The 13655-nt window shown below is 39.8% G+C and overlaps 1 protein-coding gene across 6 annotated transcripts in view; it reads left to right on the forward strand.

Annotated features, from left to right (window-relative positions):
* ADGRB2 (adhesion G protein-coupled receptor B2) overlaps nt 1-13655 on the forward strand; it is a 5411420-nt gene that overhangs the window by 3909991 nt on the left and 1487774 nt on the right. For all 6 annotated transcript variants that reach the window (XM_044082710.1, XM_044082742.1, XM_044082734.1 and 3 more), the window contains one exon: nt 10345-10388. In XM_044082710.1, the coding sequence (XP_043938645.1) occupies nt 10345-10388 (44 nt within the window). The remainder of the gene's footprint in view (nt 1-10344; nt 10389-13655) is intronic.

A 13655-nucleotide genomic window follows, 5' to 3' on the forward strand; every position in this document is an offset into this window, starting at 1 on the left:
CCACTTTTTGGAAAGGCACCAATCCAAGTCACCTTTCCTTGCCTCTTTTCATTCTTCCAGGTGTTTGAGGAAGATGTGGACAGAATGATAAGGAAGTTTCTGTTGATGCAGATTCAGATGGGTGCTTTACTTGCTCCTATCCCCTTTTGTCAGGAAGCCTGTCCAACTACCACACCACCATTTCTTGCTCCTTCTCTGATACCTGCAGTTGCTTCAGGGTCCCTGAATCTGAACTACCTGGGTACATCTGGCTTGGATCAGAAGCTTACCCTGAGTGCACTGGCTCCAACATCTGTCAGTCTTGATAACTCTTGGAACTGAAGCTTCCTTGTCAAGTCAGAGGTGTTGGAGTCAGCACCAAGAGTTTCAGAGCCATCTCTGCAACTTGGTGCTTTGGCACTGGATAGCTTAGCTCCATGTTCCTCCTCAGGTGGATTGCTTTCGGGGTGGAGGTGGGCAGTGGTCCAAAAGCCTGCCTTCTTGGGACCAAGATATTCCTTCGCTTTGGAGCAGTCTGCCTTCGAAGTAGTGAAAAGAGGTTTTTTTCTGCTGCAACAGGATGGATGTCCAACCCCCACCACTTGGAGCTTCAGTCTAGTTCCCAAATGTCACCTTGCTTGCAGCCACATCATTCTACACCACAGGGACAGCCAGCTCAAGACCCCCAGACCACCAGGCAGCGTTTTATGATCTGTTCCAACACATCACCAGAGCATCCCAGCTAGGAAGTTCCTAGGAAGAGAATGTACAAGAGGAGGCACTTGGAATCTCCACAAGAGTCAATCACTGAGGATACTGATTTCACTGAGGGAGAAGGGCCCACATGATCACCTCTGGAAGATGTTTCATTTCGAGATATCCTTGAGATCCTGAAGCAGAGAGGTGGTTGGACCACAAGCAATCCTTCACCAGAGGAATCAGTATTTCTGGAGGCCTTTGTAGCTGGCCCATCTACCTCCTGGGTTACTCTGCCTACTGGCAAGCTCAATTATTTGGTCTCTCAGTTGGTGTGGAAGGAACAAGACTCAGTTAAGCCAATCCATAATAGGCCAGATCAGATTCTGGGTCCACCTGTCAGGAAGGAATTTTGGAGTAAAGCAGTGCCTGTGAATGTCATGGACATGGTGGTAGCCACCAAGAAGGAATTTGCTTAACAAAGTTAATCTGATCATCCCTCTAACATGGAGTGTAGGGTGATGGACAGGATTGGGAAGCATGTCTATGCATCAGCAACCTTTGCTCTTAGGTTGCTGAACTATTTGGCACAGTTTATTAGGTTGCAAAGGGACTTGATCAAGGAACTTTCAAATTCCCTTTCAGTCATCTGTGGCCTCTCAGTTGGCCACCCTCCAATACATTTGAATTCACCCATGAGGCTTATCCCACATGCAGCTGAAGGTGTCTCAAGGACAGCAGGTTCAGGCATATCCATTAGGAGACGCACAGCTTCCAGGGTGTTTACCAAATGCATGGCAATGGTAGCAGCTCACTTAAGACTGCAGTGATTTCTAGTGTTTCCATATCTAGATGACTGGCTCATTACTGCCCCAACCAGGCTTTTAGTAACAAGAGCAAGAGATCAGGTACTTCAGATTTGTTCTCATCTCAGGATAAAGATAAATTACAAAAAGTCTCACTTAGAACCAACACAAATTTTGGAATTCATGGGAACAGTTTTCAATATGATATCAGTGACTGCCTCTATTCCTTTGTCAAGAGTTCAGACTGTCAGACATTCCAAGACACTCTCCCTTTAGGGACAATTGTGATTCAAACAGACAATATGTCAGTAGTTTGGTACATCAACTAACAAGGAGGAACCAGATATTACCCCTTGTGTCGAGAAGCACTCAGAGTGTGGCAATGGGCAATGTCATCCAACTGCTTTTTCACAGCAATTCACATTCTGGGGAAGTCCAATGTGATAGAGACAAATTGAGGTCCATTCTTCTACCTCACGAGTGGTCTCTCAACAGGAACGTGGCAGAAATGATTTTCTGTCAATGGGGTGAGCCTTGCTGTGATCTTTTTGCTTCTCTCCTAAACAACAAATATAGCAGCTACTTTGCCCTAATCCCCCCACCTCAGGGGAAATAACCTAGGGGTGCTCTACTTCAAGACTGACCCCACAGGTCTACTTTATACTTACCCCCTAATTCCCATGATTCCAAAATTTCTGCAGAAAGATGTCAGTTTGAAGAGCAAAGTCATCCTCATTGCACCATACTGGCCTCTGCAGATTTGGTTCCCCTGTCTATGGCCTCATCTACTTTGCCAAACTTGATTTTGGATCCAGTTCCAGACCTCCTGTTGCATTTGACAGATATGATTCATCTGGGTATCTCAAACCTCAAGCTAACAGCGTGGTTTCTTCAATTCCGTTAATAGCCAGACAACCAATGCTCTCTTCCCCTGTCCATCATATTCTTTTATCTTCCCATAAGCCTTCTAGAAGAAATTGAAAAGGTTAATTTGCTGGACACAACAAAAGCAAGTTGGTCCCTTTTTAGCTCCGATACATAGCAAACTTGAATGCTTGGCATTAATCTTTAATTAGGGCAAGCTCCTCCACAATTTAAGTTAATTTAGCAGCAATATCTCATTTTCACATTGCATTTGAAAATTCTTCTGTGGCTTCTTCTAAAGTTTGTAAATCATTCTTGAGAAGCCCTCTTCTATTGAGACCCTCACATAAAGATTCTAGTTCAACATGAGATTTGAACTTTGTCTGCAGGGTTTAATTTGTTCATCCTTTGAACCAGCAGCTAAATGTAATCTTAAGATCCTGACCTGGAAAACTATCTTTCTAGTGGCCATTACCTCTGCTAGAAGAATTTCAGAACTTCAGGCATTGTCATCAAAACCTCCCTACATAATCTTTCATAAAGATAGAGTCACATTACGTACCAGTGCATATTTCAATCCAGTATCTATTACTCCTTGTGTAGCAGCAATATCTCATTTTCAGAGATATTGCTGCTACACAAGGGGTAATACTGTGTATAGCATTGGATATTGATATAACTACCTGTGATTGTTTTATTTAACTTTTATGCCCTCCAAAATTGTGCTATTTGTACATGTTTCAGGGTTATGTTTATAACTACCTGTTTTATTTAAAAACGACTCAGTTTACAGCCTTGGACTTAGTCAGTGTTTTACCATCTTTGCCTAATATAGTTTTTGAATCAGCTGTCTGCTAGTACTAAGCGACAACTTAATACAGCGTGGAATTATAGTTAGTTTATGATCCTCTGTGTTTTCCTAGGATTGTAAAGGCCAAAACAGCTAGCGCTATTGTTGTAGATGCGCATACAAGCCTTAAAACCTAACCTGTCTAGTACTAAGCATCAACTTAATATAGCGTTAAATTATAGTTAGTTTATGATCCTTGGTGTTTTCCTAGGATTGCAAAGGCCAATACAGCTAGCGATATTGTAGTAAATGCGCATACAAACCTTTAAACCTAACTGGTCTAGTTTTAGATTCATCTGTCTGCTAGTACTAAGCAACAACTTGTTATGGCGTTAAATTATAGTTAGTTTATGATCCTCAGTGTTCTCTCAGGATTGTAAAGGCCAATACAGCTAGCGCTATTATTGTAGATGCGCATAGAAGCCTTAAAACCTATCTGGATTATGTACAATGCGACAACTGTTTATAGCATTTATTAGAGTTTGTATTCTGATCCACTGCGTCTTTTAGGAATAAATCTGCCACCTCTGTTAGCGCTATTGTTGAAACGCGCATACTAGTCTTAAACCCTATCATGTGTATGTACACCCTGTGGGGTCACTTTTTTCCCAGTTTCTAGGGAAAGCATGGTACTCTGTTTAGTGTTGAGTTAAGTCTGTAATATTGCATTGCAACAAACAGTAGAACTGGTTGTGTTGCAGGTTTGTCTTCTATGAGGACAGTTCAAACTCTAGTATTTGGCGCCTTTTTGTTTGTTATTCATTGAACACTGTTGCCGACTACATTGTTATTCAATACTTATCCTACTTTACTATTACTGTAATACTGTGTTTTTAATTAGACACTGTCTAGGAGTAATTGGCATTGCTGTTGCATTTACGAGAGTCTACTATACCGTTTGCACAAGCGACAGTTAAATAAGACTCCTGTATAATAAATAGTGCCTCTACCTATCTACTAGGATCTACATGCAAAGTATGACCTGTTTTGCTTTCTTACTGCAGTGTAACTCATGTTGAAGCTGATATGTGTTGTTTGAATATTTTATTTTTTTAGAGTGTTAATGTTTACATATCCTTTTTCTCTCTCTTCACAATCTCACTCTCTTTCCTAGATTTTAACTACCCTTCTAACGGGACCCAGCTATAACACATAACAGAAGCTTGGCCCTCCTTGAAGACCTGAACTGCCCAATCTAATCCCATTTACCAGACTTTGTTTGGGGAACAAGTGATATCACAAAGAAAGACTGACTAAGTATGTTTAAGCTATATATATATGTCCCTGAATACTCGACGTGTGTACCTAGCCTACCTATCTGCCCAGGCCTACCAGCAGCCAGCAACTGTCCCTATAGCTTGCTGCCCAGACCCTTATTCCTACTCTGCTAGTATTACCACTTGTATTCCTGCCTATCCTCCTTTGACTTCTAATACATTTCCTACTGCTACTCCTATAACTTTACCTTCTCTTCTGACTCTTTGCCTAACTTACTGTTTTCAGCCTTCTACCTGTATCTGTACTCTAATATAGTCTCCATCCCCCTCCCTTGCCTACACTATCCTGACGTTAACCTGCCTAGTATAGCTCTGCCTACAAAATACCAAACCTCTTAACATTATTCTACCAGTTATAACTTATCTGCTGTTTCTACACTTGACTGATTGTTTCCTCTCAGCAGTTTCATACTCCTCTGGCTGAACCCGCTCCGTTCGCCCTTCGGGCTCACTCCGCTCCCCTCCCTACCCCCAATTCCCACCCACGCCCAGGGGTCCTAAACTTAAAGCTCCCTGGACACACCCCCTACTCTGATCTTCCAATCCTCCTCCTTCCCACTCTAACTTCCTCCCACACCCACCCTTACCCCTTCTCAGCCATACACTCACACTAATTCTGTCTATTTTTACCCTTTATTTCATCCACTTACACCTCCTTATTTTACTCCTTTTACACTAAGACTTACCTCTTTCTTTGTACTCCTGTCTCTGTTTTACTCCTATCCTCTCTTTTCTTTCCTACATTATTCTATACTTCTACTCTACAATAACTACACCTTTCTACTTCATCCTCTCATACTTCTCTCACCTTTCACAAACACACCTACTTCTACTATGGCTCCATACCTGCCAACCCAGATTGTACTCTCTACCCTACTAGTTTCCACCCTGTGCTCAATTTACCTCCTATCCCTCTATGAGAAACCATTGTATGTCCAACCTTTCGATCCACATAAACACACTACAACATTTCTCAATCCTCTAAATTCATATCCATATATTTCTTCTACCCCTAACTATCAACTACCTAGATTCCACCGACTGTCACATCTCAAATATGTCTTGCCTTCGGATAACAAAACTAAATTTCTAAACTTTCTAAAATGTAACCTCATTATGAAACCTATCAATCTTAACCTTCAAGCTGGAGATATCCACCCTAACCCTGGTCCAACTTTCCCCTCTCCCCTAATGTCCATACCCAAACTCAATAACACCTTCCTAATAGGACATCTTAATACCCAAAGCATAAACAACAAAATACCCTACGTGCATTCCCTCCTTCATATACATTCATTTGACATTCTCTGCATCTCTGAGACCTGGCTAAAGCCCTCCACTAAAGACACTGAGATTACTCCCCAAGGCTACAATATGGTAAGACTTGACCGTCCCAACCGTAAAGGTGGTGGAGTTGCAATTCTTTATAAAAATCATCTAAATATTCCTACCCTTCCTGCCTCTCCAACTCAAGATAGCAAGGTAGAAGCAATCATTTCAAAACTCCAATTAAATTCCAAAAAATCCCTTTATATTATATGTATGTACCTACCACCTGGTAATAACATACCAATCCTCGAAAATTACCTTAGCTGGATATCTGCCACATATCCCCAAGAAACCATCATACTAGGTGACCTGAACATAGACTGGAATAGCATTACTGCTGATAATCCTTCTTCTCATATCAACCTCCATGGTTTTATCCAAACCATTACTTCAACTACTAGGCTCAACAAACATAGTAATAGAGAAAGCATGTTAGACTGAATTCTTATAAATAAAGTCAAAGATAGTTACAAAGTAGGAACTTTGCCAGATGATGTTAGCGATCACTCCTTAACATTCATAACAAGGGAAAAGGCTGATTGTGTAAACCCCTGCATTATAAGAAACATACGCACCATCAAACACTTCAATCCAGAACTGTTTCAGTCTGAACTTAGTGCATGTAATTGGAACCCCTTAAAAACACTCCCTCTTGAAAATGCAGTAATATACTTTAACTCTAATTTTTTATCCATTCTTGACTTACATGCTCCTGAACGTAGCATTAGAATTAAATCTAATGCTGCCCCCTGGCTCTCCCATGAAACCAAAAAACTTATTCTCACTAGAAATAAAGTCTGGGCCGCATGGAGATCACACAGAAATAACCCTGATCTTCTACACTTCCGCCAGCTTAGAAATCTAACCAAAAAGGCAATAATAGCTGATAAAAAGAAATTCTACTTCAATCTACAACAAACTCACCTTAATAATTCAAAACTTTTCTGGTCTTCAGTCAATAGACTCCTCTCCCCAGGAAGTTCTAAAACACCTTCCCCACTTAATGCTGATCCTGATATCCCTCAACAAACTGCAGATGCTTTCAACTCTTTCTTCACTGAAACTATACAAGCTCTTGCTAATCAATTGAATGCTAATAACTCACACCCAACATGTAACCTTACAAACTCTTCCTTTAAATTCTCTCTACATCCTATCTCTACATCTTACATACACAGACTCCTTCTCAAACTAAAACCTTGTACCCCATCTGCTGACAAGTTACCTTCACGCTTTCTACAAAAGCTGCCAAGGCTATCGCATATCCTATTTCTATTCTCATAAATAGGACAATCAAAGAAGGTATCATCCCTGATATATGGAAGGTCTCTCACATTATCCCACTCCATAAAGGTGGTAACTCCATTGACTACTCTAACTATAGACCTATTGCTCTCCTCTCTCCGCTGGCCAAAATAATGGAGAAATGTATACACCATCAGCTTGTACAACACCTCTCTCTCCACAACATCATAGCTAACTGTCAACATGGCTTCAGACCATATCATAGTACTACTACTGCCCTCCTTTCCTTTGTAGACACTATTAACCTGAACCGTAACAACAACCTACTCTCTTCTGCCATCTTCATTGACCTCTCCAAAGCATTCGATATGGTTAACCACTCTTTTCTAATCAATACTCTTGAATCCCTATCTTTTGATATCCCTGCCATTAGATCGTTTACTTCTTATCTCACTAACAGAAAACAAGCTGTTCTCGGGAATAACCACATCTCTTCTCTTTTGCCTGTTTCTATCGGAGTTCCTCAAGGCTCTATTCTTGGCCCACTTCTCTTTTCCCTCTTCATTAATGATCTCCAAAATATAATCCCCCAAGCTATGTGCATTAAATATGCTGATGACTCTACACTCATCTGCTCTGCATCTTCCACCTCAGAACTTAGATGTCATACTCAAAAAGTCTTTAATACCGTCGAAACATGGTTCTCTAGTCGATTCCTCTTACTAAATGCTAAAAAAACTAAACTCCTCCTCTTCACCCCCACTTCCAGGACCCCCCCCTTTAAACTTCACCATCTCCTCTAACAATGCCACTATCATCTCTCCCGACTCTACCACTAAACTGTTAGGTATTACAATTGATAATAATCTCTCTTTCAACCAACACATTAACAACTCCATAAAACTTGTCAATAGGAAAATAGGATCCTTATATCGTATTAGACCATTTCTAACACCTTCCTCTAGAACTAGGATTGCTCACTCCCATCTTCTTTCCACTCTTCTCTATGCTTCTCCCATTTTCACCAACCTCAAGAAAAACAACCTTACCAAATTGGCTACCTGCTACAATAACATTGCTCGCTTCGCTACAGGAAACCCCTACAGAACACATCACTGTCTCAACCTGAAACCACTAGGCTGGCCAGAATTTCAAAACTATCTTGCAATCCAACAACTCACTATTGCCCATAAAATTCTGTACCAACCGATGAACACCCCTATACTCTCTCAACTCATAATCCCCTATAATAATCTTAACTCTCTCCGCTCCTCTAGTAAACTATTGGCTAGTTCTATAAAATCAAATAACACTGCTGGTGACTCTCTTTTCACCAATTCAGTAGGTACAAAATGGAATTTATTACCTAGCAACATAACAAAGATTACATCATTACCTCTTTTCAAACAAAACATTAAACTGCACTTCCAAAACCACTGGCTGTGCACCTGTAGTAAACCTGATTAACTTTCCACTACTTATACTCTACTTCATAACTATCTCCTACTTCTTACTTAGTTCATCCTCCACCTGGCTTTCTTCTTCTACTCCCGCTTGTCTTCCTAATTACTTCTTTGCTTGCTGACTGTCTTACTTGCTCTCCTTTCCATAACTAATCACTTCCAATTTCCCTTATTCTTAGATCTCTTTTCTCTTACTTCCTACCTTTATCATTATCTTACAAAGTATTTTTAACTTTATATGATGTCTTTGACTTTAACTGTGTGTGGTAGTAATTATTTCATTTAATTATCTTTATCATACTTAGTATTTTATATTTATATAAGTATTTTTTTTTGGACTGAAACTGTGTGAGTCAGTAATTAACTCACTTAGTAATAATGAGTAACTGTAGAGTTGTTAACTTTTGTCTCTTCAAACTTTCTTTAAAACACAAGTATGTTTTCCTTTATTGTATTCTCTGTGGAGCTTTTCTCCCCGGGCCTCTACTGAAAATGGAAATATCTCCAGCTAGACTAGCCCGGTCAACAAATGTAAAATAAATAAATAAATAAATAAAATCTATTAATTTGGTATTCTTTTCTAAGTTTGCAAACAAAGGTGAATAAATACATGTTGCATTTATTGGATGTTCACAGACAATTGCATTTTGACTTACATAGCACAAAAGAGGTCAGGAAGACAAATCAATTATTAGTTTCTTTTGCAGATTTGAAATGGTCAAATCAGATACAAAGGGAACTCTATCCAGATGGCTAACTGATTGCATTTCTTTTATCTATAACAAGTTGGATCTAACCTGATGAAAACCTGTAACAGCCCGTTCAACTAGTTCTATGGCAACTTTGTTAGTGTTTCTGTTCAGGGCTTCCATGGATGACATATGTGCAGCTGCAACCTGGGTGAATTCTCATACCTTTTTCACTCATTACAAACTGGATCTGCTCTTGAGGGGTAGAACATCATTTGGTTCAACTGTGGTCAGGAATATCCTTCCTTAGAGTCCACCTGGGATTTTAAGTAGCTGGGGACTCTGTCCCAGCAGTTAAGGATAGAATGAACATCGACATCATCAGATAAAGAAGCTATGTGCTCCCCATACCATTGCATCTGTGTTGTCTATTGTCATTCTTGTTCAACTTCCCACCCACCAACCCCCCCCACCAACAATTATCACAAGATTTTTCTGGAAGAATGAGATATTGTAAGGACACCACTATCCGTAATGTTGAGCTCCAAATACAGTTCCTTCTGTAGGATTTAAATATATATATATATATATATATATATATATGTGTGTAGACATGTGCATTAGCAGTTATTACTTTAGGTAAATCAACAAACAAGACCTCTGAGGTATGTTAGAGGTTGGTGCATTATGGGTATGAGAGAAGCTCAAGAGTCTTTTACTTACCACAAGCTGTAGTAACAGCCGAATCTCAGGTTCGCATCTGATCCAACAGTTGAGGAAAAATTAAAATGGGCAACACAGATGGAATGTTACATTGAGCACATAACTTGTTTTTTCTTAGAAATGTTGGAGTTAGTGTTAAATGTGCATGCTGTGAAAAGACTGAAGACAATCAGAGTTGGATGCTATTTGTTTTGTGTACAGCAGAGAAACAACTGAAAAAAACTAGGACAGAGGTGTGTGGGTCTACATCAGCATAAAAAGTATTTGTTCTGTTATTCAGGGTGTATCAGAATAGTGAGTTATCTAATATTTTTAAACACTCTGATTTGTGCAACTTTGAGTTCAATTAATTCATTTATGGAATTAATTCAAGTATTATTTGTTAATATCTTTAAACATTGTTTTTTCTGTGGTTTGTTCTAGGGAACATCAGAGCCACAGTGTGTAACATGGGACTATTCCAAATCGTAAGTATAATTAACATTTACATGTAAATGATTAGCTATCCTAAAAGTAAGCAAGTTTCTTTCCATGCCATTTGATAACTTTAGAAACAAACAACTGCAACATATGCCACGTCAGTCACTGTTGTTTACATGTGCATTTAGTTTTATAATCTTTTTGAAAAAATGTGCTTCATAACCGTGTTTCATGATCTTAGGCAGTTTTCACCCATGAGAGACAATGATGAATGTTCATACTCTGCAATGCCTGGAGAGGCACAGAAACTCCAGTGTAAAATAAAGATCCAGAGCCGTGGGGGTTGCATTTCCTGTGTCCATAATGGTCAAGGCTATGTGGATTAGAAATGAGAATGGAAGTCTAGCAATTTTAGATGACTTTATATTCTGTCAGTGCTGTTTCACAGTTGTCTTTACATCAGAACAGTGCTCCAGTTTAATTATCTCTTTTTCAGTACCTCCATACATCAAAAAGAAATTACCTGTAGCTGTTGTGATTTTGAAAAAGACAGATAAGACAGAAGTTTTGCCTCAGTGCCACCTCTACATTATTTCTTGCATCTTCCGCTAAGGAAAAGGAAACCACCATCTAATATGTCTTTATAGCTGTGTATCCGTCAGTTGAAGAAATAGTAAAATATCACCAGCGCTACAAACATGCACACCTAGTATACTCAGTGCTACCCTTTACTGCTCTGCAACCTGTAAGCATACAGGTGTGTACTTTGCATCTGTCACATTGCGAAGGCTGCAGCGAGTTAACCAAAGAGTGCTATAACAAGGCTTCTAAGCAAACAACAATAGCTCACTGCCAAATCTGGGCTATAGATGTAATGAAAGAGCACTGTGGGCAGGGTGTTACACACACCCTTGTAAATGAGGCCAGATCGGAATAAGAATAAAACTCTGGATTGAAATGCCAGCTGTGATACAGAGACAATTTGGCAGGACTGCGCCCTAATAACTAGAGTTCACTCACTGACTGACCGATTACATTTATTAGCTTTGATAGTCAGACTGGGCTGGGAAAACATTTTTAGTGGTGGCCTGGGAAGAATAACTCCACAGGAAAAAATAAAAAAGAAAAGTTAGAAAGTTATAAGTTATACAAAACAAAGGGACATGATTAACAGCATGAGCACTTGTGGAAACAGATGCGGAGCGACAAGTGAAAGCAGCTGTTGTAGGTCTGTCCATCATGAGGTAACAGTGCAGGCAGAGTCCCTCTACAAGAGCTCCAGCTGCCATATCACCTGCAACTACCTTCCTTGCATTGCGGAGTTCTGCAGAACATGAATCTGATAATGAATGTACCATGCACTGCAGCTGGAATCATGAGTATGTGCAACTCTCGCTCACTCACTCACTCACTCACTCACTCACTCACTCACTCACTCACTCACTCACTCACTCACTCACTCACTCACTCACTCACTCACCCACTCACTCACTCACTCATTTACTTACTCACTTGATCACTCAATTACTCACTCACTAACGAACTTGCTCGCTCACTCATTCATTCACTTGCTCTCTCTCTCACTGCCTTGCTCACTGACTCGCTCACTCATTCACTCTCTGTCTTGCTGACTCACTCTCTACCTAATTCACTCACTCACTCACTCACTCACTCACTCACTCACTCACTCACTCACTCACTTACTCACTCACCCACACATTCACTCACTCAGAATGGTACAGACCATCAGACATGGCAGCATACTTTTTATTCACCAGGAGAAGTTGGTACGAGCATCCAAAAAAATCTCCCAACCTCCAATGCATGATGTCTTCTTTCCCTTGTTTTTTCCTCCCTCTGCATGTGTCAGAGGACTCTGAGTGTCAGGAGGAATAAATGCTTCAAAAGCAGCTTGGGTTTTGATAGTTGTTAGATGGTGATATTGACCAAAATCAATTACAAATGTCTGTATTAAAAGCAAAATGGCTGCTGATGTCCAGTCCACCAAATAGTGGCTGATCTGAAATGGACTCCTTCCCTACTGATTTTACCAAGACTTTCTTTAATTAATTGTATTTATATAATAAAGGCTGTTAGCTGGCAAGACATTAAATATTGGAGACTTCTTTGATTAAATTGCTCCTGAAAATGTTATATATCTTGTATATTAAATGTTTTATTAGTAAGTATTCTTTCTGACTTCTGACTGGAAATGACTTGATAAATGATTTAATTATATATAACATATTAATATACTTACATGAGAGCTTTAACCTCTCGGGACTAAAATTATCCTCATATCAGTGAACGCTTTTTGACCTGTAAAGAAGAGTAAACATTCTTCTGGTAGGATTTGCCAGCATTCTTTTCAATTAGATTACAGTGCAAAGTGTAAAGCAATTATGATGTGTTTCTCTATTGTGTTGCCCAATTTGGATTGGGTCATAGTTGAAATGGATCATCAGTCTACTCTCCTTAACTGGGTAACAAATATTAAATTGATAGCTAGATGGTTTACTACAAGTACTTACGTCCCAAGTACTTGAAATAATTGTCTTGAACCCAGGAATTTAAACATCTTGTATGTACAGGAATATAAGTCTTTCACCTTATCTGAACTTTACCTAACACATTATTCAAGTTCTAATGAGGTAAGTGCAGGAGTCATGGGGAGGGACTGCAAGCATTTGGGAAGGTAGATTATGGCAGAGATTGGGAAGGGCACTTAGGTGTGAGGGACAGCGATTGGGAAGGGGATTTAGGTGTCAGGGACAGAGATTGGGAAGGGGATTTAGGTGTCAGGGACAGAGATTGGGAAGGGGATTTAGGTGTGAGAGAGAGCTGGGAGTTAGGACTATGGAATGGAAAGGAAATTGTTACTTTAGGGGGACAGATGAGTGTTTTAGGGTTAGGGCGTGATTGGGAAATTTAGTCTTGGAGGAGTTTTAGGGTAAGGGGCAAAAATTGGAGTTGGGAACTAGGTGGTTGTTTTAGGGTTAGAGGTAGGGCTCTGGTAGGGCTATACAGTTTTATAGGACTGGGTGTTGGGATGGCTAAAGTAGTTATGGGAGTAGGGCCAGTAAGAGTTAGAGCACTTACCATTTCAATTAAGTGGCAGCAAGCAGGTGTTTCACAAGCTACTAGCATCTGCAAACCTGTAACAGGCCCTTGCTAGATAGATAAACAGAATGAAATTTTCTTTGACTGAGGTTAATAACACTGAAATGTCTAAACCTGATTATAGCTACGTGGAGACCCTATTTTGGATGGAATACTATTAACTCTTGATATTTTTTATTTTTTTATTTTAGGAT

This window comes from Protopterus annectens, chromosome 1.part1 (assembly GCF_019279795.1).
Source record: "Protopterus annectens isolate FY-2018-M chromosome 1.part1, PAN1.0, whole genome shotgun sequence".
Classification (NCBI taxonomy): Eukaryota; Metazoa; Chordata; order Ceratodontiformes; family Protopteridae; genus Protopterus; species Protopterus annectens.